This window comes from Cervus elaphus, chromosome 27 (genome assembly GCF_910594005.1).
Source record: "Cervus elaphus chromosome 27, mCerEla1.1, whole genome shotgun sequence".
Lineage (NCBI taxonomy): Eukaryota > Metazoa > Chordata > Mammalia > Artiodactyla > Cervidae > Cervus > Cervus elaphus.
This window is the reverse complement of record NC_057841.1, coordinates 47,394,511-47,418,713: the sequence shown is the minus strand read 5'-3', so window position 1 is coordinate 47,418,713 and position 24,203 is coordinate 47,394,511. Positions and strand designations below refer to the sequence as shown.

The following is a 24,203-nucleotide window of genomic DNA, read 5'->3' as shown; positions in this document are numbered from 1 at the left end:
CAAGGAAGGTTTATGTGGGTGGGCAGATTAGCAAGGAAATTCTGCCAGCAACTGACAAGGAATGAGCAACCAGCACTTCAGTTTAGAGATTAGTGGGCAAATCCCAACCCCAGTGGATGTGCCAAGAGACACGGTGGTAAAGTCCCGCAGAGGCAGGAGACTCATGGTGCTGACAGCCAGGTTCCGCCCCGGCCCCACCTCTATGCAGGGAAATGACAGGTCAAGGTTTCACTTGAGGGGTCTACAAAGGGCTGCTTATCAAATGCCCGTGGACAAAAAGAGGAAAGCATGGCCTTGGTCTGTGGCTTCCTTACCATGTAGCCTTCAAGATTCACTGGTCATTAGCTTCCAATGGCTCTGCTATAGATGTTTCAACCTAGGCTGTGTGACATCTAGAGCTAGCATGTCAGATAAACTAGATTATTCATTTGCATGCAGCTCTGACATTCCTGGGATCTTGTCGGTATTTCTAGTGAGTTTTACAAGATTTACCCAACTCGCAAATTCACCATCTGATCAGATGAGGACCTAGGCACGATATTTTTCATTAAAAACATAAAGGTAGTGGGTATGGATGTAGTCTAGGCAGCTAATGGGGCTGCCTCTGGGCCCACAGTTCTCAGGCAATGGCTCCAAAAGAGGCAAGATAATAAACACTGAGTAAACAAGGCCCAAAACGTACAGCAGACTCCAATGTACAAGAAGACCCATTGTCATATGGTTTCTACTCTCTGCTGAAACTAGTGAGTGCAATAATGTGCCAAAGACAGCGGACTGCTGAATGGCAGGGCCCAGCAACCAAGTCACAGGACAGTCCGAGTCTGAAGAAAATTTGGCCTTACCTGGAGATACGGAGGAGTCGTAGGAACTTCTCTCCTTGCGGTTCATCTTGAAGGCTTGGATGTCCTTTTCCCTGTACGTTCCAAAGCCTTCGTAGCTCCTCCTTTTACTCGCACTCACATCACTGTCCCACTTGTCGTTTGGAGGGTTCATCTCACTGAACACGTCCAGGCTCTCCGGTCTTGCGCTGCCCCCGTCCCCACCACTGCCAGAGTACCTTTTCGCGCAGGAGTCCGCAGGCTCGCTGCCCAAGTCCCCCTTGTCCTTGGCCTGCGTCCAATGCTGGGCATCGGAAAGTGACAGCGTAGACAAGGTGTCCACCTCGAAGTTGTTCTTGGACGCTTTGTGGCCGGCTTCACTGTGCTGGTGCTTCTGCTTCTCCTTATGCTTGTTCTTCTCACTCACCAAGGAGAGCTCTTTGTCCGCGCTGCTCAGCCGCTCGCTCAGGATGTGGCTGGAGAAGCCAGTGGCTTTGCCTGCGAAGAGACCACTCAGGTTGTCGTGGGTCCCCAGGAGCCGGTCTTCCTTGTGCTTATGCTTGTGTTTGTGTTTCCTCTTGTGGAGCCGACCGCTGGACAGACTGGCGCTGCCCACCTTGGGAGGATTCAGGGATGGCTGCCTGTCACCAAGGCCCAGGCCCACGGGCCCCTGCAGGTGCACCCCGTGTTTTGCTTTATGCTTAGCTGTACCAGACATCTTCACGTGGGAGCTTGTGTGGAACTGAGGTGGTGGCACTGTTGGCCTCATGAACGGGGACGCTGCTCCGAGCGTGTGTGACAGGTACAGAGGAGCTGGGTACTGACTGTAATAACCAAGGTTCATCATAGGCATTGATGTGTAAGGCATTCCATAGGGTGCATAGTAACTTCCACTGGGAATAGGGTAGCTGAACCCTTGTAAAAAAGGCACCTTTGTCATGGTGTCATTGGTTTTTGCAGGCCTACCACGCTTCTTCTTTGACTTTAAGTCTGAAGTCCTACGAAGATAGAGCAACGGGTCATACTGGATATATGGCACCGGGTAATAGTGATCAAAATTAATCCGAAAAATGCTGGGATACGGATTCTCATGGTAGAAGGTATAACTCCGGTGGGAGATCCTGAACACCTGGAACTTAGTGATGAGCTCTTCTAGGTCTGCCAGAAACTGGAGATCATCACGGTTTTGCAGGCTTTTCCGTTTCCTCTTGTGCTTTGGCTTCTTGAGGCTTTCGTGGGCCAGAAAGTTGTCCACGATGAGATGCTTCTGCCGGTGGCCATGCCGGTTCTTTGTGCTGGTGTCAGATGGGATGGCCTCCGGGTTGTCCAGGGAGCAGAAATCAAAAGAGTACCTCCGTCGGGATTCAGAACTCTTCTCTGCTTGGTCAGACGTGCTGTTGTTGTCTGTCCCAATGCCACTGTCACTCGGGATCGTCTCTTCACTGTGGGACTCGCTCACAGGGGACAGTGTTATCTCCTTAAGTGACCCGATCTCGCAAAGGTGTGAAGGGGAGTTGGCCATCAGCCTGGGTGGAGACAGCTTCCAGGTCCCACTATGGATTCCCTTTTGGGTTTTGGTTGGAAGAGCACTGATGGGCTGGAGATTTGGCATAGTTTTCAACTCTGAAAAATTGGTTTCAGTGCTGGCGGGGCTCAGGTTGCCATTGGACCCACCCAACTGTGTCGAAAGTGGGTGCATAGCTGCTGGTGAAGACGCCACAAGTGACTGAAAGTTGGAAGGCACGGCGGGAACATCCGGCTGGCTAGAAACAGGCCTCGGGTGCTTGATGGCTGTTTTGGGTTCTTCGGATGGGGGTGGCAGCTCTGCCCTCGGCTTCCTGCCCCTTTTCTTGCCGATGTAGATGGTGCCCCTCTTGCTGACATTAATCTGCTTGCCCAGTTTGCTCTCGATCGCTGCTGCCCCAGGGCTGGTCTCCGGGGGAGCTTTGGCCTTCAGTGCTATGCTGCTGGAGCAGGACAAGATCTGGTTCAATATATTTTTCCTCTTGAGTGTTTTCATCTTATTAATAGTTTTGATGGTCTTCTTATCCAATACCCCAAGCTTTCCAACTTTTTTGTGAAATTTCATCTCGCTCATGGGTTTGTCCTCTCCCGGCACTAGTTGGGCCAACTTAGCTAAACTACGTCGTCTCTTTCTCTTCTTGGTGCCAGGAAACTCCCGACTGATGGGACTGACTGGACTGGTGGACGTCCCCTCATGAATTGTCTCAACCGTGAGCAAAGGCTGCTTCTTTGGTCGCCCCCGCTTCTTTTTGACTGGCGTGATCACAGTAAGACTGTCTGTGTTGGTGTAGAGAGGGCTGGATGGAGTGATGGGATAAGCAGACGGTGGTTCCACCATCAGTTTATCGGAGGTGGCCATGACTGCCTCCCGAAGCAGACTGGTGGGTTTTGGTTTGCTGCACGTCCACCTCCGTTTTGCGGCAAATTTGGGGTGCTGGATTTCTGGCAGCTTTCTTGGAGGGTGATCTGTGCACGTTGGAGGCGTCATGACCATGGGTGGCTTTCTCTGCTTAGGTACACCTCCTGGGACAACTTTCTCGGCATTTACACCAGTTTCAAGGCCAGCTGAGGGCGACTCGTTCTCCATCATTTTACTCAACTTAGGGACACGGGGATCTTTCTTATTACCCTCAGGGTTGGAAAATAGCCTATTGACTACTTCACTGCTCACAGTGATTCCAGAAGTCAAGGCTTTCTCTGGCAGGATCTTTTCCACCACTGCTTTGATGGACTGTCTCTTTTTCCTCTTATGGCTGCTTGGATCGAGGCAAGGTGCCTTGATAGGGATAGTAATCCGGACATGGCTTGAGTCATTTTCAGGATTACTGATGGAACTCACATTCTGCCTGGCTGGTGAGGCCTCTTGGGCATTATCTGCAGAGTAGCCTTCCCTTTTCCCTTCTGTACTGTCAAATGCTTTCTGAGCATTCTTGACCCAGTCTAGGTCTGAGTTTGGTATGGTTTGACTTATCACGTCTTTTTTACTGGACTTTTTCTTGCTGCTTATAGTAGGTGGTTCAAGGGGCTCCTTTGTACTTCCTCCGTCTTGATCTACCAAGGGCTGAATCCCACTGCACTCAGCAGAGCTGCTGGGTGGGGCTGGTGAGCTGTGGTTGCTTGGAGATGGAACCACACCTCCCAAGAGCAGATCTTTGTTACTGTTAGACGACTGATTCCATGTGCTCCCTGCACTGCCTTTCTTACCCTGGGCCTTTGCAAAGGAAGCCATGGGCTCAAGAGCTGGGATCTTGCTGGTGCTTGCAGTTTCTCTGCCAGACTCTGGACTGATGAAGCAATTCTGAGTGGCAGGTCCATTGTCAGAGTTGGTGGACCAGTCCATGTGGTTCTGGCTGCTGCTTTTTTGCTGGTGCTTTGGTTTTAAGGTGTCACTGGTGAAATCCTGTGGGAGGCCTGGGTCATAGTGGAGAGCTGAGTGTTTCTGTGGCCGCTCATAAGCCTAAGGGTGGGTGGAATGGAGAAGGAGAGAGAGAGAAACAAAGATGAGCATGCTGAAACTATTTAAAATTTCATATCAAAAGTCTTAATTATTTATAAGTTGGAAATAGCCACCTTTATCACCAGAATGCTTTGTGGAGGTATTTTTCAGTTTCTTTAGTAAAAATATGTTGTGTTGATTTTGAACATTAATAAGGATGCTTTAATCGTTGCCTTTCTTGCCCTAAGTAGCAGGATCTATCTTGGTTTAATGCAATCTCAAGAACGAGAACTGTTTAGAGATGGGAGTTCCTCTAAAGGTCCCATAGTCCAATGCTTCCATTTTCCAAATGAAGAGGCCAAAACTTCAACCATGGAGAGTCCTGCCCAAGGTGGCAGAGTTCAGGACGGCATCTTAACTTCTCAACAACCTGTGCTCATTTCCATAACTCCAGCTGCAGCTTATTTCTGCCCCAGCTTCTCCTCAAACACACATGGTTTCCTATTGCAGTTCATGTCTGTTTGGGGTTTATCCTGGAGTACAGCATCTCTGCGCTCAAACAAGCAGCTCATTAGGAACCAAGAAGCAGAAACAGCACAAGTTGAGGAATTAAGAGGGAAAGTTTGTTGTGAAGTACGGGCTTTGGAAAAAACTGGTTTTCATGAAATAGAATGAAAGCCTAAACCCAGTGTTGCTTACTTTGCCCGCAGAAATGACAGAGCTTTATTAAGACAATCTTCTGGCAACACAAAAGTCAAGGGAGGAAAAGCAAGCAACTCAGGGGTGAACTGTGGCTCCTTTAGAGCGATAAAGGGACTGTCCTCCGTTACCAAATACCACTTTAGCCAGGGCCTTTGCTACATGCGTTGTTCTTGTCCCAGTTCTGGCACCTTATCATTTTGATAAGGACCTTGTCTTTTTACCAACTTATTACTTGAAATGATAAGATTGTCTGTTTACTGTTTCAAGACTGTGATACATTTTCCTAGTGGTTTGGTTTTAAAAATAAATAAGACTTAATTTTCTTCCAAAAAAAAAAAGAAAAGAGGGAAGTTTGATGACTGTGACTGCATGGGGGAAAGGGGCCTGTCAAATGTTCTTAGGTTTTCATGAAACAATGTATCTCATCTTTGTTGTACTTATCATAGTTTTAAATTTACATTTGATTTTTGTGCTAATTTAATTAATGCCTGTTTTCCTTTCTAGCCTGTATACACCATCACAGAGATACCAAGCACAGTACCTGGAAAATAGTAGGCACTCAATAAACATTTATTGAATAAATGAGGGAAGACCCATTTTACTATGGGTAATCCATTTTATCATTAGTGAGATTAGTGACCTGTATATTGCAACATATTGTCTGCAGACAGTTACCCTCTCCAGCCCTATTTCTTATGACATTTCTTCTGCATGCACCATCGTCTCTCATGAAGACGTCTATCACAATCCTTATAATGCAATGTGCTATTTTTTGTGTCTGTCTTTTTTCTGTCTTCTCCTAGACTGGAAGTATTTTGAGGTCAGAGATGCTCTCATCTATCCTTTTATCCCCAGTATCTACTACAAAGCAAACCACCCAGAAAGTTCTCAATAAATGTTTGTTGAATGAACAAACAAAATGATATTTTAAGATGCCTATTACCATGACAAAATACATGGACACACACAAAAGACCATAAGGCACCAATCACTCATTTCATAATGGCTCATAATGAAACTGGAGTGCTCAGATGCATTAAATGTTGAACAAAAGATCCTTCCCAAATACTTAAGGACTAAAGATACTTGAACGGTAACTCCCCCTCAAAGCAATTTTTACTGTTAGCTCTCTTCCATCTCCCATTAATTGTTTCACTTTCCAATTAACTCTGCCTTTGGGGAAACCCATGTGACTGTCAGGAGGGTGGATTTCACTCTGGCAGTTGAAAGGTGAGGCCTGCTCACTTACACTCAGGGCAGACCAGCTGAAAGTAAGCAGTTAAGCATGCCTGGTTCCCAGTGCCTCCATCTGGACACCGCCGGATCCCATTGTTTCTACCATTTCAGCTGCAATTTGCCCTGCTGGGAGAGCCTGGCAATCAAAGGGCAGGGTGCACAAAAGGGAAGCACAACAAAAGATCAGCAGTAACGGGGGAAATGGTGCTTTAAACCTGGTCCTCAGATGGCTGCAGTGAAGGGGCAAAGAGGACTGAGGAGGAGTGCTTTCTAAGGGGTTCAGGAGAACAAGGCTTTCCTTCCAGCAGTGGCTGATGGCTATATCCAGTTGCATTTCACAAAATCCCATTTCTTCATCTGTCAGCCATGACAGATTATATACACAATGGTGAGGCTGTCAGTTCCAATATGTCCTTCACTGAGAATTGAGCACTTACTCCATTGAGACAGAGATAGACATGGCAAAATAGGCTCTGAGCTCAGTTGCAGGGGTGCAAGCTCTCCCTCTCATCCTTCCCCAGCGGTCTGGGGGATATTATTCCACATAGAAGGCTTTGACTGGGGCCTTTATTAACCCACATAGCACATGTTTCCATTTCCCCTTTAGACTGTGGGGTTTTTTTCTGGGGAATCAGACCTGAATCTTTTATGGACTTTATACCACCCTCAGTCCCCAGCAAGGCTATCTCTGAAATGGTTAGCAAATAAGGGAAGAGCTGATGATATTCTATATAGGGCTAGATTATTTTTATGGAAAACTTTTAATACAATCAAGTTCAGCATGGCTCTTGGTTGCTTCCCCATCCCCACAAATTGACTGTGGAATTCACAGTCATTCTGAAGGTCTGGCTTCCTTTTTATATGTGCTTTCCATGCACATTGAGCCTAGGCCAAATGTTCATCAGGGAACTACCATTTTGAAAACACTAGACAGATTTCCCTCCCACAGGATGTGTTTATAGAAGCATGTCTGTCATGTGAAAAATTACTTTATAAAGTAGATAACTATACCCTCCCCCACAACCAATGTATAAATTAACTTATATAAATTTAAATTTTGTACAAGTCAGATTTCTTTTTAAAGAGCATTTTATTTTTTTACATAATTTAAAAAACAAGCATTAAATCACTGCATAAAAACTTAAAAGTCTATGAAAATGGAGTAAAGGAGCCTTATCTCAGGGTTATCTAAAGCAAGTCCCAATTTTTGTCCCAATAAGAGGATAACATGATGATTCCGGCCTGAGGAAAATCATATAATTCATCAAAAATCAAGCATGACTTCGTGGATGACAGACGACACTTTTGGGTTAGCTGTGTTTGTGCTACTTTTTGCTGACACCAGTCATTTTAATGTGCTGTTTCTGAGATATTTTGCTTTTACATGAACAGGAAGATGTGCCTGGGTATAATGGAATGAGGGGAGCTTTATCTCTTATTTTGGCACGTGGTACTTCTCAAGATGTGGTCCTGGATCCCTGCATCACAGCCAGCTAAGGTTCTGGTTATTAATACAAATTCCTGCGCCCTGCTGCAGATACACTCATTGGCCATCTCCCAGGGTGGGACTAAGGAATGTGCATTTTAACATGCTCCTCAGATAATTCTGAAATATAACTGAGTTGTAAAACCACTCATCTACTGTTTTAACACCATAATTCCTCTGGGGTGGGTCTCTTATGTGGTTGCTACGACATTCACAGCACTTTTTGGTGGTAAATATGCAGAGCTACCGCAGGCCTGTTAGGATATGTAGTTTGGCACCGCTGAGCATTCCAGATCACTCTCTGAGCTCTTTGTAATTCACATAGTTAGAAACTCTTAACACAGTCCATTCTCTGTTCAGGTTTTCCAAATATACTGCGCAGTGAGCAGAAGAGTCAATTACATGGGTGGGTGAGAATCCTGTCCTCCCAGAAAGAACTGGGCATGCAGAGGTTCATGACCTCCCACCCTGGGATTTCTACTTCCCCATCTCATCCAAGACAACCCCAGAGCTCTGGGAATCCCGGCATTCCACCCCTGAGGCTTGAAGCGAGTGCTCAAGCCCGAGCAAGAGGTGAGTGTGGGAGAAAAGGAATGCAACCCCACGCTGTCTGATTCAAGGTTCTCAACCCTGGCTGCACGTTAGAATCATCCAGGAAGCTTTGTAAAGAACACCACAGCTCGGATTTGACCCAGGCCAATTAAGTCAACATTCTAGAGGTGGGACCTGAACAGTAGTACATTTTTCAAAGCTCTCAGCTATCCCAATGCGCAGACAGAGTTGAGAACTACCAGATTATATCAAAGACAGGGGTCTGGGTTAGGGACTAAAGAGGCTCTGATATTATCAGGAGATGTTCCAGCTCAGTGGTTTTCAAATGTGTTCCACAGAGTCCCAGGATTTTGTAAAGACATTTCTGAATTGTAGCCAGTGAATTGGGCAACAGAGAGGCTCCAGGCCATTCTTTTAACCCCCAATTGAACACAGCAGCCGTGCAAAGGATTTCATTTAAGAGAAAGGAGGTGGAGAGAGATGGGTCTGTCATTTAAGAAAAGACTGAAAATTACCATTTTGGCACATGAATTGGAGGAATGCTCATGCCAGCTTCCACTGAACTTGCTCTCAAAGCATCTCTTCTAAGCCCAGTTTGTTCTGCATTTGCGAATGGTAGGTAGAGAAGAATGTCAACTAAGTACCTGATTTAAACCATGGCTTTATGATCCTCTGAATTCAGAGAATTCCATGAATTCTCTGTGTCCCTTCAAAATTCCTGTGTTGACATCCTAACTCCCAATGTCATGGTATCAGGAAGTGGGGCCTTTGGGAGCACAGTGTTGGATTAGGTCATAAGAGTGGAGACTTCATGAAAGGGATTAATGCTCTTATAATAAAAGAGACCCCAGAGGGTTCACTTGTCCTTCACCATGTAGGCACACAGAGGGAAGAGGGCCATCTATGACTCAGGAAACAGGCTCTCTCCTCACACTGAAGCTGCCAACACCTTGCTCTTGGAATTCCCAGCTTTCAGAGCTGTGTGAAATAAATTTCTGTTTTTATAAGTCACTCCGTCTACAGTATTCTGTTATAGCAGCCCAAACAGACTAAGACAATGGAACATAGAAAAGCCCCTAAATGCACATGACGTTTCCAATTATATATATACAGTTCTCATTTCCTGCCACATGAATTGCCCTCGGAAGTTACCTTAATGTGGTTCCCATAGGAACCATTCTTGATTTGCTATTTGGGGGCCATGAATGATATTGAAGTACTCCATTTATTGGGGGGTGATAACAGCTTACACAAATGCAGAGGCCACTATCAGATGCTTCCTTGAGTACACAGTAATTCTATGTAATTAAAAATGATTGCTGACTTGTTTCCAACCATAATGGCATTAATAGGTATTAGACTTGACTTTGCTACGGAAATAAACATAAAACTATAAAATAACTATAAAAACAACTATTTTCAGACACTGGGCAATAGGCAATATAAGCTGTGATTCTAGATAGAAGGGAAACTTAAGAGGCTCTGCCATATCCCTAGTTTTCTGCCGAGAAGAACTTTCTAAACCTAGGCACAGGGAAGTGGAACCCAGAGAACTATGGGTAGAGGAAACAGAGATCATAGTGTGAGAATCTTGAGGGGACTAGAATCTGGGGTCAGGGTACCTGAGAAGAGGGAGCCATGTAGAAAAGTTACCCTGGAAACCTTAATAGAAATACCCTATGTCTTTGGCCAAACTTTAACTTGCACTTGAGGGCAAGACTCCATGAAGCACAGCAGATATTTGCTATCGGGGACTGAATGTAGCTAGAGTTCTAAGGTCACATAATATTAGGCAATCTTTCATTTCTGACTAGTCAAAATGGGGAGACTTTAATAAACATCCCAGACAGGCAGCTGATATCCCAGGAATAGTTCTCCTTAAGAGAAGGGCTACTTGAGCCCTAGAATAAAACCTAGCAAGGTCTAAAAAGAACCCAGTAAGATAAAGCTAATTTGCCAGTAAATTAACTACCAAGCAAAACAAAAGCCAAACTCTTTACAGGAAAATTATAAAATCTAGAATCTTTACAATATACTATCTACAATATCCAGGACACAATAAAAAATATTAGACAGGCAATGAAGCAGATAAATATGACCTGTAATCAGGAGGGTAGATATAGATCTAAGGCCCTCAAAACAGCCATTATGCAGATGGCCAAATATTATGGAAAAGACCGGAACAACTGATAAACATATGGGAAGTCTCAGCATAGAGATGGCAACTATACCAAAATAACAATGGCATTATAAATTGGAAAAATACAATATCTGAAATGAAAAATTCTCTATGGGCTTAACAACTTACAGTACATAGTAGAAGAGAACCTCAGAGAACATGAAGAAAAGATAGCAGAAATTATCTAAATTGAAAGGTGCATGAAGTGAGGGAGGGAGATTTAAATAAAATGAGAAACAAACAAGCAGCACTTCACTGATCTATAGAAAACTATCAAGTGGTCTAACATACATAAAATTGGAATCCCAGTACATAGAGAATAACGCATGTGGATTCATATAGTTCAACAAATCCCAAGCAGAGTAAGCACACACAAAAAACTACATCTAAGTACATTGTAAACAAATTGATGAAGACCAAAGAGAAAACGTTAAAAGCAACTGAGAAAAAAGACACATTATATACAGGGAAATAGTGACAAAAATAATGTCTGACATTTTATCAATAAAAATCAAGCCAGAAGACAGTGAATATCTTTAAAGTATTAAAACAAAAATAAAGTCAACTTAAATTTTTCTATCCCGAGAAAGCATTCTTCATATATGAAGCCAAAATGAAGATATTTTCAGATAAATAAAAAGTGAGGAAGTTCACTGCTGGTATACTTGAACTGTTTTTGTCATTTAGTTGCTAAACTGCATCTGACTCTTTTACGAGCCAACAGACTATAATCCACCAGGTTCCCCTGTCCATGGGACTTCTCAGGCAAGATTACTAGAGTGGTTTGCCATTTCCTTCTCCAGGGAATCCTCCTGACCTGGGGATGGAACACATGTCTCCTGCATTGGCAGGCAGATTCTTTACCACTGAGCCACCAGGGAAGCCCAGATCTGAATTAGAAGAAATGTAAAAGGAAGTCCTTTAGGGTAAAGCAAAATAACACCAGACAGAAACTCAGATCTACATGAATGAATGAAGAACATGGAAACAGTATATATGAGGGCATATAATATAATACTTATTCTTGGTCTTAAAATCTTCAAAAGTCCTGCTTAAAGTGGAGGTATTAACAATGTATCATGAAGTTTATGACTTTTATAGAAATAAAATGTAAAACAATAAAACAAAGGGCAAGAGAAGGGTATATGGAAGTATACACTTATAAGGTACTTATATTTGAAGAAATACACATTAAATACAAAGATACAGCTTAAAAAGATGGAATGAGACACACCACACAAACATCAAATTTTAGAATGCTGGAGTGACTCAATTAATATAGTGCAAAATGACCTTCAGAACAGAGAGTATTACCGGAGATAACTAGTGACATTTCAAAATAAGAGAGTCAATTCATCAAGATTAAACAATAATCCTAAATTTGTTTGCACCTCATACAGATATACGGGAATCAAATACTGGAAATGAAGACTAAGAGAATTAAAGGAAGAAATAGACTACCATAATTAAAAGGATTTAACACTCTTCTTTCAGTAATTACTAGAGCAAATTGACTTAAAAAAAAAACAGAAAAAATATACAGAAGACTTGATCAATGCTCTCAACCAACTTAACCTCACACAACTGCAAAATATATTCACCCAAATACGCTGGATCACAAAACGAGTAGGAATGGACAGGGAGCACATATGAGTGTCCTCAAACATCATTTGAAGCACGAAAATGTCAATTAAAACCACGAGATACGACTAAACCCCAAGTAGGATCAGTTCAGTTCAGTGCAGTCCGCTCAGTTGTGTCCGACTGTTTGTGACCCCATGGACTGCAGCACGCCAGGCCTCCCTGTCCATCACCAACTCCCGGAGTTTACTCAAACTCATTCCATTGAGTCAGTGATGCCATCCAACCATCTCATCCTCTGTCATCCCCTTCTCCTCCTGCCTTCAATTTTTCCCATCATAAGGGTCTTTTCAAATGAGTCAGTTCTTTGCATCAGGTGGCCAAAGTCTTGGAGCTTCAACTTCATCATCAGTCCTTTCAATGAATATTCAGGACTGATTTCCTTTAGGATGGACTGGTTGGATCTCTTCGCAGTCCAAGGGACTCTCAAGAGTCTTCTCCAACACCACAGTTCAATAGCATCAATTCTTCGGTGCTCAGCTTTCTTCACAGTCCAACTCTCACATCCATACATGACTATTGGAAAAGCCATAGCTTTGACTAGACGGACCTTTGTTGGCAAAGTAATGTCTCTGCTTTTTAATAAGCTGTCTAGGTTGGTCATAACTTTTCTTCCAAAGAACAAGCGTCTTTTAATTTCATGGCTGCAGTCACCATCTGCAGTGATTTTGGAGCCCCAAAAGATAAAGTCCAAGTAGGACAGCTAACATTAAAAATACTGAAGATAACCAGCACTGATAAGGGTATGGACAACTGAAACACTCATCCACTGCTGGAGGGAATGCAAAATGGTACCACTTTGGAAGCTGTTTTGGTCATGACTTTTAAAGCTAGAAATACTCTACCCTTGCTATTGTGTATAGTTACTCAGTTATGTGCAACTCTTTGCAACCCCATGGACTGCAGCATACCAGGCTTCCCTGTACTTCACAATCCCCTGGACTTTGTTCACACTCATGCCCATTCAGTAGGTGATGCCATCCAACTATCTCATCCTCTGTCACCACCTTCTCCTCATGCCCTCAATCTTTCCCAGCATCAGGGTCTTTTTCAGTAAGTTGACTCTTTGAATCAGGTGGCCAAAGTATTGGAGCTCCAGTTTCAACATCAGTCCTTCCAGTGATATTTGGGGTTGATTTCCTTTAAGATTGACTGGTTTGATCTTGTTTTTGTCCAGAGGACTTTCAAGAGTCTTCTCCAGCACCACAGTGTGAAAGCATCAGTTCTTCAGTGCTCAGCCTTCTTTATGGTCCAAATCTCACATCCGCACGTGACTACTGAAAAAACCATAACTCTGACTAAACTGACCTTTGTCGGCAAAGTGATGTCTCTTCGTTTTAATACACTGTCTAGGTTTGTCACAGCTTTTCTTCCAAGGAGCGAGCGTCATTTAATTTCATGGCTGCAATCACTGTCTGCAGTGATTTTTGAGCTCAAGAAAATAAAGTCTGTCACAGTTTTCATTGTTTCCCCATCTATTTGCCATGAAAATGGGCCCAGATGCCATGATCTTAGTTTTTTAAATGTATAGTTTTAAGTCCGCTTTTTCACTCTCCTCTTCTGCCTTCATCAAGAGGCTCTTTAATTCCTCTAAGCTTTCTGCCATTAGGGGTGTCATTTGCATATCTGAGGTTATTGATATTTCTCCGTGTAATCTTGATTCCAGCTTGTGATTCGTCCAGCCTGGCATTTCACACGATGTACTCTGCATATAAGTTAAATAAACAGGGTAACAATATACAGCCTTGATGTACTCCTTTCCCAATTTAAAACCAGTCCACTGTTACATGTGCAGTTCTAACTGTGGGTTCTTGACTTGTATACAGGTTTCTCAGGAGACAAGTAAGGTGGTCCGGTATTCCCATCTCTTTAAGAATTTTCCACAGTTTGCTGTGATCCACACAGTCAAAGGCTTCAGCACAGTCAATAAAGCAGATGTTTTTTTCTGGAATTCCTTTGTTTTTTCTATGATCCAATGGATATTGGCAATTTGATCTTTGGTTCCTCTGACTTTTCTAAATCCAGCTTGTTCATCTGCAAGTTCTCAGTTCACGCATTATTGAAGCTCAGCTTGAAGGATTTTGAGCATTACCTTGAGAGCATGTGAAATGAGCACATCGTGTGGTAGTTTGAACACTCTTTGGCACTACCCTTCTTTAGGATTCAATACAAGAGACCTGGGTTCAATCCTTGGGTCAGAAAGATGCCCTGAAGAAGGAAATGGCAGTCCACTCCAATATTCTTGCCTGGAAAATCCCATGGACAGAGGGGCCTGGTGGACTACAGTCCATAGGGTTGCAAAGGGTTCCACATGACTGAGCGACTAACTTTTCACTTTCTTTAGGATTGGAATGAAAACTGACCTTTTCTACTCCTGTGGCCACTGCTAAGTTTTCCAAATTTACTGACATATTGAATGCAGCACTTTCACAGCATCATCTTCTATAATTTTAAATAGCTCAGCTGAGAATCTATCACCTCCACTAGCTTTGTTCTTACTAATGCTTCCTAAGGCCACTTAACTTCACATTCTAGAATGTCTGACTCTAGTTGAGTGACCACACCATCATGGTTATCCGAGCCATTAAGATCCCTTTTGTATAGTTCTGTGTGATCTTGCCACCTCTTCTTAATCTCTTCTGCTTCTGTTAGGTCCTTAATGTTTCTGTCCTTTATTGTGCCCATCTTTGCATGCAATGTTCCCTTGGTATCTCTAATTTTCTTGAAGGGATCTCTAGTCTTTACCATTCTATTGTCTTCCTCTACTTCTTTGTGTTGCTCACTTAAGGAGGCTTTCTTTTTCTTTTTTCCGCTGAGGAAGGCTTTCTTATCTCTCCTTGCTATTCTTTGGAACTCTGTATTCAGTTGTGTGTATCTTTCCCTTTCTCCTTTGCCTTTCCCTTCTCTTCTTTTATCAGCTATTTGTAAGGCCTCCTCAGACAACCATTTTGCCTTCTTGCATTTCTTTTTCTTAGGGATGGTTTTGGTTACTGCCTCCTGTACAGTGTTAAGAAACTCTGTCCATAATTCTTCAGGTTCTCTGTCTATCAGATCGAATCCCTTGAATCTATTTGTCACTTCCACTGCATAATCATAAGGGAATTGATTTAGGTCATACCTGAATGGCCTAGTGGTTTTCCCTACTTTCTTCAATATAAGTCTGAATTTTACAATAAGGAACTCATGATTTGAGCCACAGTCAGCTTCTGGTCTTGTTTTTGCTGACTGTATAGTTTCTCCATCTTCAACTGCACAGAATAAAATCAGTCTGACTTTGGTATTGGCCATCTGGTTATATCTACAGGTAAAGCTGTCTCTTCTGTTGTTGGAAGAGGGTGTTTGCTAAGACATTCTCTTGGCAAAACTCTGTTAGCCTTTGCCCTGAATCATTGTACTCCAAGGTCTAACTTGTCTGTTACTCCAGGTATCTCCTGACTTCTTACTTTTGCATTCCAGTCCCCTATGATGAAAAGGACATCTTTTTTTGTTAGTTCTAGAAGGTCTTGCAGGTCTTCATAGAATCATTCAATTTCAGCATTAGTGATTGGGGCATAGACTTGGATTACTTGATGAAGAATAGTTTGCCTTGGAAGCAAATTGATATCATTCTGTCGTTTATGAGACTGATCGCAAGTACTGCATTTCAGACTCTTCTGTTGAATATGAGGGCTACTCCATTTCTTCTGAGGGATTCTTGCCCACAGTAGTAGATAAAATGGTCATCTGAATTAAATTCTCCCATTCTCATACATTTTAGCTCACTGTTTCCTGAAAATGTCAATGTTCACTCTTGCCAACTGCTGTCTGACCACATCCTTTTACCTTGATTCATGAACCAAACATTCCAGATTCCTATGCAATACTGTTCTTTACAGCATTGGACTTTACTTCCACCACTAGACATATCCACAACTGGGTAGAGATTCCGTTTTGGCTCAGACTCTTCATTATTTCTGTAGCTATATCTCCACTCTTCCCTAGTAACATACTGGACACCTACCAACCTTGGGGTTTTCATCCTTTAGTGTTGTATCTTTTGCTTTTCCTACTGTTCATGGGGTTCTCAAGGCAAGAATATACTCTATGACTGAGCAACTCCACTCCTGTGCATTTACCCAAGATATGAAAGCATGTATCCATAAACAGACTTTTACAAAAACTTTAGAGCAGCTTATTCAGAGTAGAAAACACCTGGAAACAGCCTGGGTGTCAATCAGCAGAAGAACACACAAACTCATCAACGCAAAGAACGAAGTTTGGATATATTCCACAATATGGATACGTCACATGCATGAATTATACTGAGTGAAAAAAGCCAGACTCCAAAAAAGTACATACTGTATGATTTCATTTGTGTAAAGTTCTAGAACAGGTAAAACTAATCTATTATGATAGAAATGAGTACAGTGGATGCTTGAAGTTGGGTGGGATTGGGAAAGGACAGGAGGAAAGTCTATAGGGATAATATACATATTTTATATCATGATAAGAGTGTGAGTTACACAGCTGTGTGCATTTGCCAAAACTTTTTGAACTGTATACTTAAGATGTATATATTTCAGTATATGTAAAATTTACCTCAATTATGTAAAAGAAAATACATCAAACAAAGAATTACAAAGAGCTCTCTCTCTCACACACACACACACACACCCCCAAAGCCATTCAGTAGAATTTAGGGACACTTTCTTTCCAATGAACACCTAGGCAGGCAGTAGGCAGTGTTCCCCTATCACAGACCTCACTCTCTCTTTGCTCGGGGACAGCTGAAGGAGCTGACCCCAAACAATGGAGCCTGAATTAAGCAGACAGGTGCCTGTGGCTTTTTGCAGGCCCCATTCTCTCCTTTCCTCATCCTTGCTGGATTCCCTGACCTGGGCCAACAGGTAGAAAGACGAAGCCTACTTCCATCTCAGCCACAAATCCACCTTTTTTGAGGTAAGAAGGAAGCTTGACAAGAACCTGCTCACAAATCAAAGTTAAAGCTGCCCCGCCTCCTCTGTAAATCATGTGAGATCCATCTGGGTAATGACTCCTCCAGTGTAATTCCCTATTAAGAGGCTTTATCTGGAGAGATAAGCAGCTGGTTTCCGTGTCACTAATTGCTGTCTGCTGTGATTTTAAAACATCTGCACCATTGTGCTCTTCATTTTCATATTCTAATCACCCTGAAACTTGAAAAAGGTACATCATTGATTGTTTCTATGGGTTAATTAGTACACAGTCTCCTTGTAGAGACAATTTAGAGGCAGCCAGAACCTCAATCAGGAAGTTTGTTTTAAAAATTAATAACATCAGCAGTGGCTGGAGGGACTGTCACGTTCAGGGACATGCCAGGACTCGACTGGTTGGGGAGCCCCGCTTTGTTATGGTCCGAAGAGGAAGGAAGCCAACAGGGCAAAGGGCAGGAGGGCAGAGAGTAGCAGCGAGGGCAGCAGGGCAACAGACAGGCCCGTCCCCGGTGGACGCGGCTGCTGTCTCCACTGCCTTCCTCCCTGCGTTACCACCCCACTTCAACCAGCCCGAGCCCCTTTCTCTGTCAGCACAAATCAGGACTCTGACAAGTTAAAGAAAGTGAAAGTGAAGAAAGCTGCTCGGTTGTGTCCAGCTCTTTGCGACCCCATGGACTATACAGTCCATGGAATTCTCCAGGCCAGAATACTGGAGTGGGTAGCCTTTCCCTTCTCCAGGGGATCTTCCCAACCCAAGGATGGAACCCAGGTCTTCCACATTGCAGGTGGATTTTTTACCACCTGAGCTACAAGGGAAGTCCAAGAATACTGGAGCGGTAGCCTATCCCTTCTCCAGCGAATCTTTCCAACCCAGGAATCGAACAAGCGTCTCCTACATTGCAGGCAGGTTCGTAACCAACTGAGCTGTCGGGGAAGCCCAGGACAAAGATGAGGACTGAACACAGTAGCTGAAGGTGAGAGTGATTTGTTAAAGCAGTAAGAACATGAGAAATGATATCATATTTTAAAGTCCGTTCATTGTTCTCCCCTCCCCATGAAAGACCTGGACCATATAGAAGAGACACTGGAACCCTGAACTTCTCAAATTTAAATTGCACATGATTCACCTGGGGGTCTGGTTAAAATGCAGAGTCTGATAAAAACAGAAGATCTGGGGGGAAGCTGTGATTCTGTATTTCTAACAAGCTCCCAAGTGGTGCCCAGGGTCAAGCATTTGAGATGTGCTGGTCCAGACTCTCTTTTCTTAAGCCTACATGTGAGATCACGATTCCTGAGATCCAAGGGACAGCTGAGAGGTCACACTGTGTGGCGGGAGGCTTGAGATCTACACAGGAGTCTAAATCCCAGGCTCACAAGTCCTGTGGCCTCTCCTATCTTAGCTTCCTTATCTAGAAATTAATAACAGTATCCATGTCAAAGAGGAGTTGAGAGGATTAGCAGTTGGTGAGCATCAAGTATTTAATAGTGCCTGGCCCTTAGTAGGTGCTATGTTAATATAGTTATTACACTTACATATTTTTCAATAAACTGCTTTTCTGAAAAGTAACATCTAGCAGAAATTTGGGATAGGGTAGAGACATTCAGCCTCCAGTACTCTTGCGTGGAAAATCCCATGGACGGAGGAGCCTGGTAGGCTGCAGTCCATGGGGTCGCTAAGAGTCGGCACGACTGAGCAACTTCACTTCCACTTCTCACTTTCATGCATTGGAGAAGGAAATGGCAACCCACTCTGGTGTTCTTGCCTGGAGAATCCCAGGGACAGAGGAGCCTAGTGGGCTGCCGTCTATAGGGTCGCATAGAGTCGGACACTACTGAAGCGACTTAGCAGCAGCAGCAGCAGCAGCAGAGACATTCAGCAGGGAGTGCCTCATTTAATCTCAGATGGTGGAGTCTTGCAATCACTCATTCTCGAAGTCTGTTGCTACCCCTCCTCCAAATTGACCTGATGTTCAGAGTTCAAACTCTTCCTTCACAGCCTCCCTGGTGGTTATCTGACATACAACCTGACATATAGGGTCACAGTGAGCTTACTTCTGCACAGAATACACTGTTGTATCTATTAAATGTATGCGGGGGGTGTGCTCAGTTGCTAAGTCATATCCAGCTCTTTAGGACCTCATGGACTGTAGCCCTCCAAGCTCCCCTGTCCATGGAATTTTCCAGGCAAGAATACTAGAGTGGATTGCCATTTCCTACTCCAGGGAATCTTCCCGACCCAGGGATTGAACCTGCGTCTCTTGCATCTCCTGCATTGGGAGGCAGATTCTTTACCAATAAGAACTACCAGTGGTCTCTACTAAATCCACATTTCACCATGCCTCTCTCCTGCAAGTCTGGGGTCACAATTCTGGGCTAGAGCCCAGAGGGCTTTACTTCAGTCAAGTTTGGTAAACACTGGTAACCTAAGGGTTTCTACAGGGAAGGGGTTAAGAACTGTCCCCCAGGGTGGAGGAATAGCAGAGACCAGGCAGGAAAGGGCCCAAAGACCCAGCCCAAAGATTATATCTAGTTTTGCTTGTTAGAAGACAAAAAAACTTAGATGGGAGAGGGCAGAGGAAAAGAAGTATTTTCCCCCTCTTTACCTGATGCTTTCCTTTTTACAAATCCATTTTAGGGCAAAACTGGCGCTTTTTACCATTAGAGCAAAAATAACCATTGATGATAAATCAAGTCAAAAATGGCATGAAGATGCTGAATTAGCCTGAAGACACAGCTTTTAAAATTTCCCATAAACACTGCAAACTGCAAGCATTTGGCACATCCTTCATTTTGCATGAGTATCATTTAGATGGCAAGGGAGGCAGAGTGAAGGCAAGGGGCTAGCCTGTGGGTGAGGGCTGAGGCCCAGATTCTTGCCCCTGGAGTGTGACGGTGTCCTAGGTGGTTGCCCACAGTGATGTCCCTGGTGTGGCAATCACGTGGGTCCCCATGTCAACAAATGTTGACCACACTTGGAACCTCCTATTCAATTGATGCCCCTGAACTTTCTCTGGGAGGCTTCCTGTTGAAGGTAATATGGCATCTGTCACTTGTGGACTGTCTTCTATCTTTTCTTGAGAGACAGTGAAGCAGAACTATGTAGCAGTGAGGAGCTCTGCTCTTGAGCTAAGCTGGCTGGGTTCAAATCTTACTAGCTGTGTGACATTGGGCAAGTTGCTTCACCTGTCTGTGTCCCAATTTCCTTAGCTGCAGAACAGGGGTGATAACACACTTGTCTAGTAAGGTGAACAGGTGAATCAAATATGTCAATCTATGTAAAGCACCTCATCCAGTGTCAGGCTCACAGTCAAGGCTATTCCAGTGCTCACTCTGCAGTGGAGAATCCCAAGGGCATGCTCTGACTCAGGAATCAGAAGGAACTCAGTTCAAATCCCAGCTTCACCTCATACAACCTGCGTGACCTGAGACTTGTTTCTTATCTTCTCTACTTCTAAAATGGGAGAAGTAACACAGCTATCTAATAATGTTGTTTAAAATTAAACAGGAGAATATTGGTTAAAATATTGTCATATAACACACTGTAAGTGTTCAACAAATTCCAGTTATTATGAACATTATAATTTTATGATTATTAATTATTGGTATCACCCTTCTCCCCCATCAGAAACTCAGTTCTCTTATAAGAGGGGTCAGGATACATGTACCCTTTAATTCTAGTTATCCTCCTGGTATGAGTTCCAACTCAAATTTCCGGGTGTGATGACAGGTCTGGGAGGAGGTTTCTGATAACCAGAGGGATAAGAACTAGTATGAAGGAGAATCCAGCCCAAGCACACCCCCTGGCCATGATTCTGCTGTTATTCTGGGCCATATGGCTTGGCCTTGATCCCTCCAAATATACCTGGTGCCTTCCTGCAATACAAATATCTTAGAGTGTCAATCAGTTGTCTAGAAGTTATAAACTGGACACACATTCTCCCCATTGTCTTTTGCCATGATTTAGCTTAATAGGGATTTTAGGATCTTTCTGCATCAAAACACAGAAAGCAGAGCATTATACAGGGTTTCTGTTGGTGTGCTTTGGGGTTGGGTGCTGCCGTGCTATAAAGTCATGAAGACAAAATGTACTACTTACTATGATGAATGCTGGTACCTGTCTTTGGGCAGTTGGCATCACGGAAAGGTTAACAGGGAAGTTTGGATGTAGGTTGAAAATCTACTTCTGCCTCCATTAGGTCAGAGTCTGATATATCTGCCTCAATTCACTTGGAGTCATTCATGAAGCAAAGGTATACTTGACCACATCACAGGTGAGGTACAGTGCTCTCACAATCCCAGACCCTCTTCTCCTATTACAGATGAAGATATTGAATCAGAAGACTGATGGGTTGTTTAAACTCACACAGATAGTCAGGGTCAGAGTTGGTTCAGAGTCTCCTGATTCTAATCTCCAGCTGCTCCTTCTAGTCCCTTGTGAGAACCTCCTCCATTTAGGAGCCTAGGTGCAAGGCACTGGGAAGACTCCCTCTGCTCTGATGCTATTCTCTGGGACCTGCAAGCCGATGCACTTCGCTGACCTAGTCCCATAGGTCTGATTCTTGAACCTGCCTCCAAGGTGATGCCAACCTGAAGCTTCTGTTCCAGTTTGGTTGCTGGACAATCTCATAACCTGTCCCCACGTTTCCTTCAGCTCCTTGTCAAGTTTGGTCAGAGAGCTTGGCCTTAATAATTACACTTGCTCAATCATTACGCCTATTCTCAGACACCCACCTTGCCATTAACTGTTTTAGGACCAGCCACCTTGTGGATCTCCTGGCTAAATCTCCTGTGGATCACCTGTGGATCTCCTTCCTTGGTCCACTGGCTTAACCACGTCTCAGGCCAGGTAATTCTGGACTGGTTTTTGGCAATTCCCCGCATGCAAAAAGAGACAGGGGCTGAAACACATCCCACGTGCAGCTGCAGGTCAACAGAAATTTATCTTTGATGACATTTACATTCAGACTAATAGTGTCTTAGCCTTGCCTCTCCCTCTTTCTAATGCCACCCCCCCAAAAAAACCTGCCCATTTCCTACATAAGGATCTTAATTTCATTTCCTTTTTAATTAATCTGGGTTTCTCTGGGTTTCAGCTTTTGCTTGACCCCTACTCTAGTGGTGTAACCTTGGGAAGTAACCTGACCTGCTGGGCATCCATCCTTCTTTCTGTAATACAGAAATGATCACCCGCTTGGCTCTCCAGGTTACCCTGAGGATCTAAGGGATGTGAAAACATTTTGAAAACCGTAAAGCACTATATAAATGTGGGTTATTGCGGTTGTTTGTTATTGCTTGGTTGAAAACTCGTTTAATAATTTCAGAAAGCCAAGAATGCTGACCATGCTCCCTGTAAAATCAGCATGAGATGCAGGGAAAACTTAGGATAAATTTTAGTAAATTTAAAAAATCATTTATATATACTTTCTAAGGACTTCTAAAATCTTACCATCCATCTTTCAATGTCTCAGTTGAAGGTGAGGGAAGGGAGAGTATGGAAGGGGAACAGAAAACGCTAACAACAGCCCTCCCCACTCTGGCAATAAACTTCTAGCTCCAAAGCAGGTTTTATTTAGTGCGCCATAAAAACAGTCGTTTCTCCCATCATAAAAGAAGCCTGACTACTCAGTCTCATTTTTCTGCAGTAAGTCTGTGGGTTGAGTGGTCTTATTTCTGGAGCAGGCTGCCCTTCCTCCTCAATCCTATGCCCCCTCCCTCACAGTCCTGCATATATTGAGAAATAAAAGGCAATTTTAAAGTATTTTATTACGTGTGAATTTACAGGGGAAAACATATATGTTTTTGGAGATGGAACTAAGATTTAATTGTCCCCCTATTTTATGGTTACTGCCTCATGGGTATGTTCCAGACATCTTGAGCACTGTGGTTTAAAAAAAAAAAAAATTCAGGTGAGACTATTGCAACTTTCCTAGCCATTAAACAGACCTTGGAAATTTTAGGTCATTCTGGAAATAAAAAGCTCAACACAGGCTCAAGAAAGTAGGTTCCACTTGTCTCTGCACCTACCAAGCTCTTCTGGGCTTAGGGAGCTAACTGTGCTCCTCTGAATTACCTGGCAAAATACCTGATGCCATACATGAAGTAATTTACTGAGTATGTGCCTAAATGAATCACTTCTCCTCACAAGGAGTCAGCAGTGCACTTTGGTCTGCTCTCACTAAAAAAGCAGAGGAGTTAGCACTGAGATGTCTGGGACTAACGCTGTATTTCAAGGTTTCTTCTAAATGAACTCATGACCTGTCAAGTGGGCAAAGGTGGCTCCTGGCATTCAAAGGGCAGAAAGCATCAGGGTAAGCATCAGGAAATTTGATTTCTAAAGCATGCACTGCTCCTCCAGGCCTCAGTTTTCCCATTCATGAAACAAAATGGCTAGTGTGACAGAGGATGTCCAAGGCTCTTCTGGCTCAACCACTGTAAACTCTGAAGTGCAACTATTCTTTATTTAGTATTAAACAGGTGAAAGGAAAAGTGTTAGTCACTCAGTCATGTCTGAGGGGCTCTTTGCGACCCCAGGGGCTGTAGCCCTCCAGGATCCTCCAGCCATGGAATTCTCCAGGCAAGAATACTGGACTGGATTGCCATTTCCTTCTCCAGGGGACCTTCCTGACCCAGGGATTGAACCTGTGTCTGTAGCATGGCAGGTGGATTCTTTACTATCTGAGCCACCGTGGAAGCCCTGGAACCTCATTCTTAAAAGCCCTAAATACAGCTGAGGTAGTTTTGTCTCATAGGGTTTGTCTCATAGTTATTTCTCATAGGGTTTGCCTGAGCGGATCCTACAAAAAATTCTAGGCTGTGAATGACATTTGTTTCCCTGATCCCAAAGTATACTTATCAGTGGGAAGGGCAGAGTGACAAGAGCCTGGGGAACTGGAAGTTCAGAGGTGCCTAACCTCCAACCTGGCATCATACATTAACTAGATGGCAGTCACCCTCTTAGTATAAGTTGAAAGAAGACCATAGTCTCAAGGGTCCCACATACACAACAGGGTCATCCAAAAGTTTTTCTATTTGTGTCTATCTATAAATAAGGGCTTCCCTGGTAGCTCAGACGGTAAAGCATCTGCCTACAATGCAGGAAACCTGGGTTTGATCCCTGGGTCGGGAAGATCCCCTGGAGAAGGGAATGGCAACCCACTCCAGTATTCTTGCCTGGAGA

At 43.6% G+C, this 24,203-nt stretch overlaps 1 protein-coding gene across 2 annotated transcripts in view; it reads right to left on the bottom strand.

Annotated features, from left to right (window-relative positions):
- SETBP1 (SET binding protein 1) overlaps nt 1–24,203 on the bottom strand; it is a 399,712-nt gene that overhangs the window by 114,307 nt on the left and 261,202 nt on the right. For both annotated transcript variants that reach the window (XM_043889282.1, XM_043889283.1), the window contains exon 4: nt 843–4,299. In XM_043889282.1, coding sequence (XP_043745217.1) covers nt 843–4,299 — 3,457 coding nt within the window. The remainder of the gene's footprint in view (nt 1–842; nt 4,300–24,203) is intronic.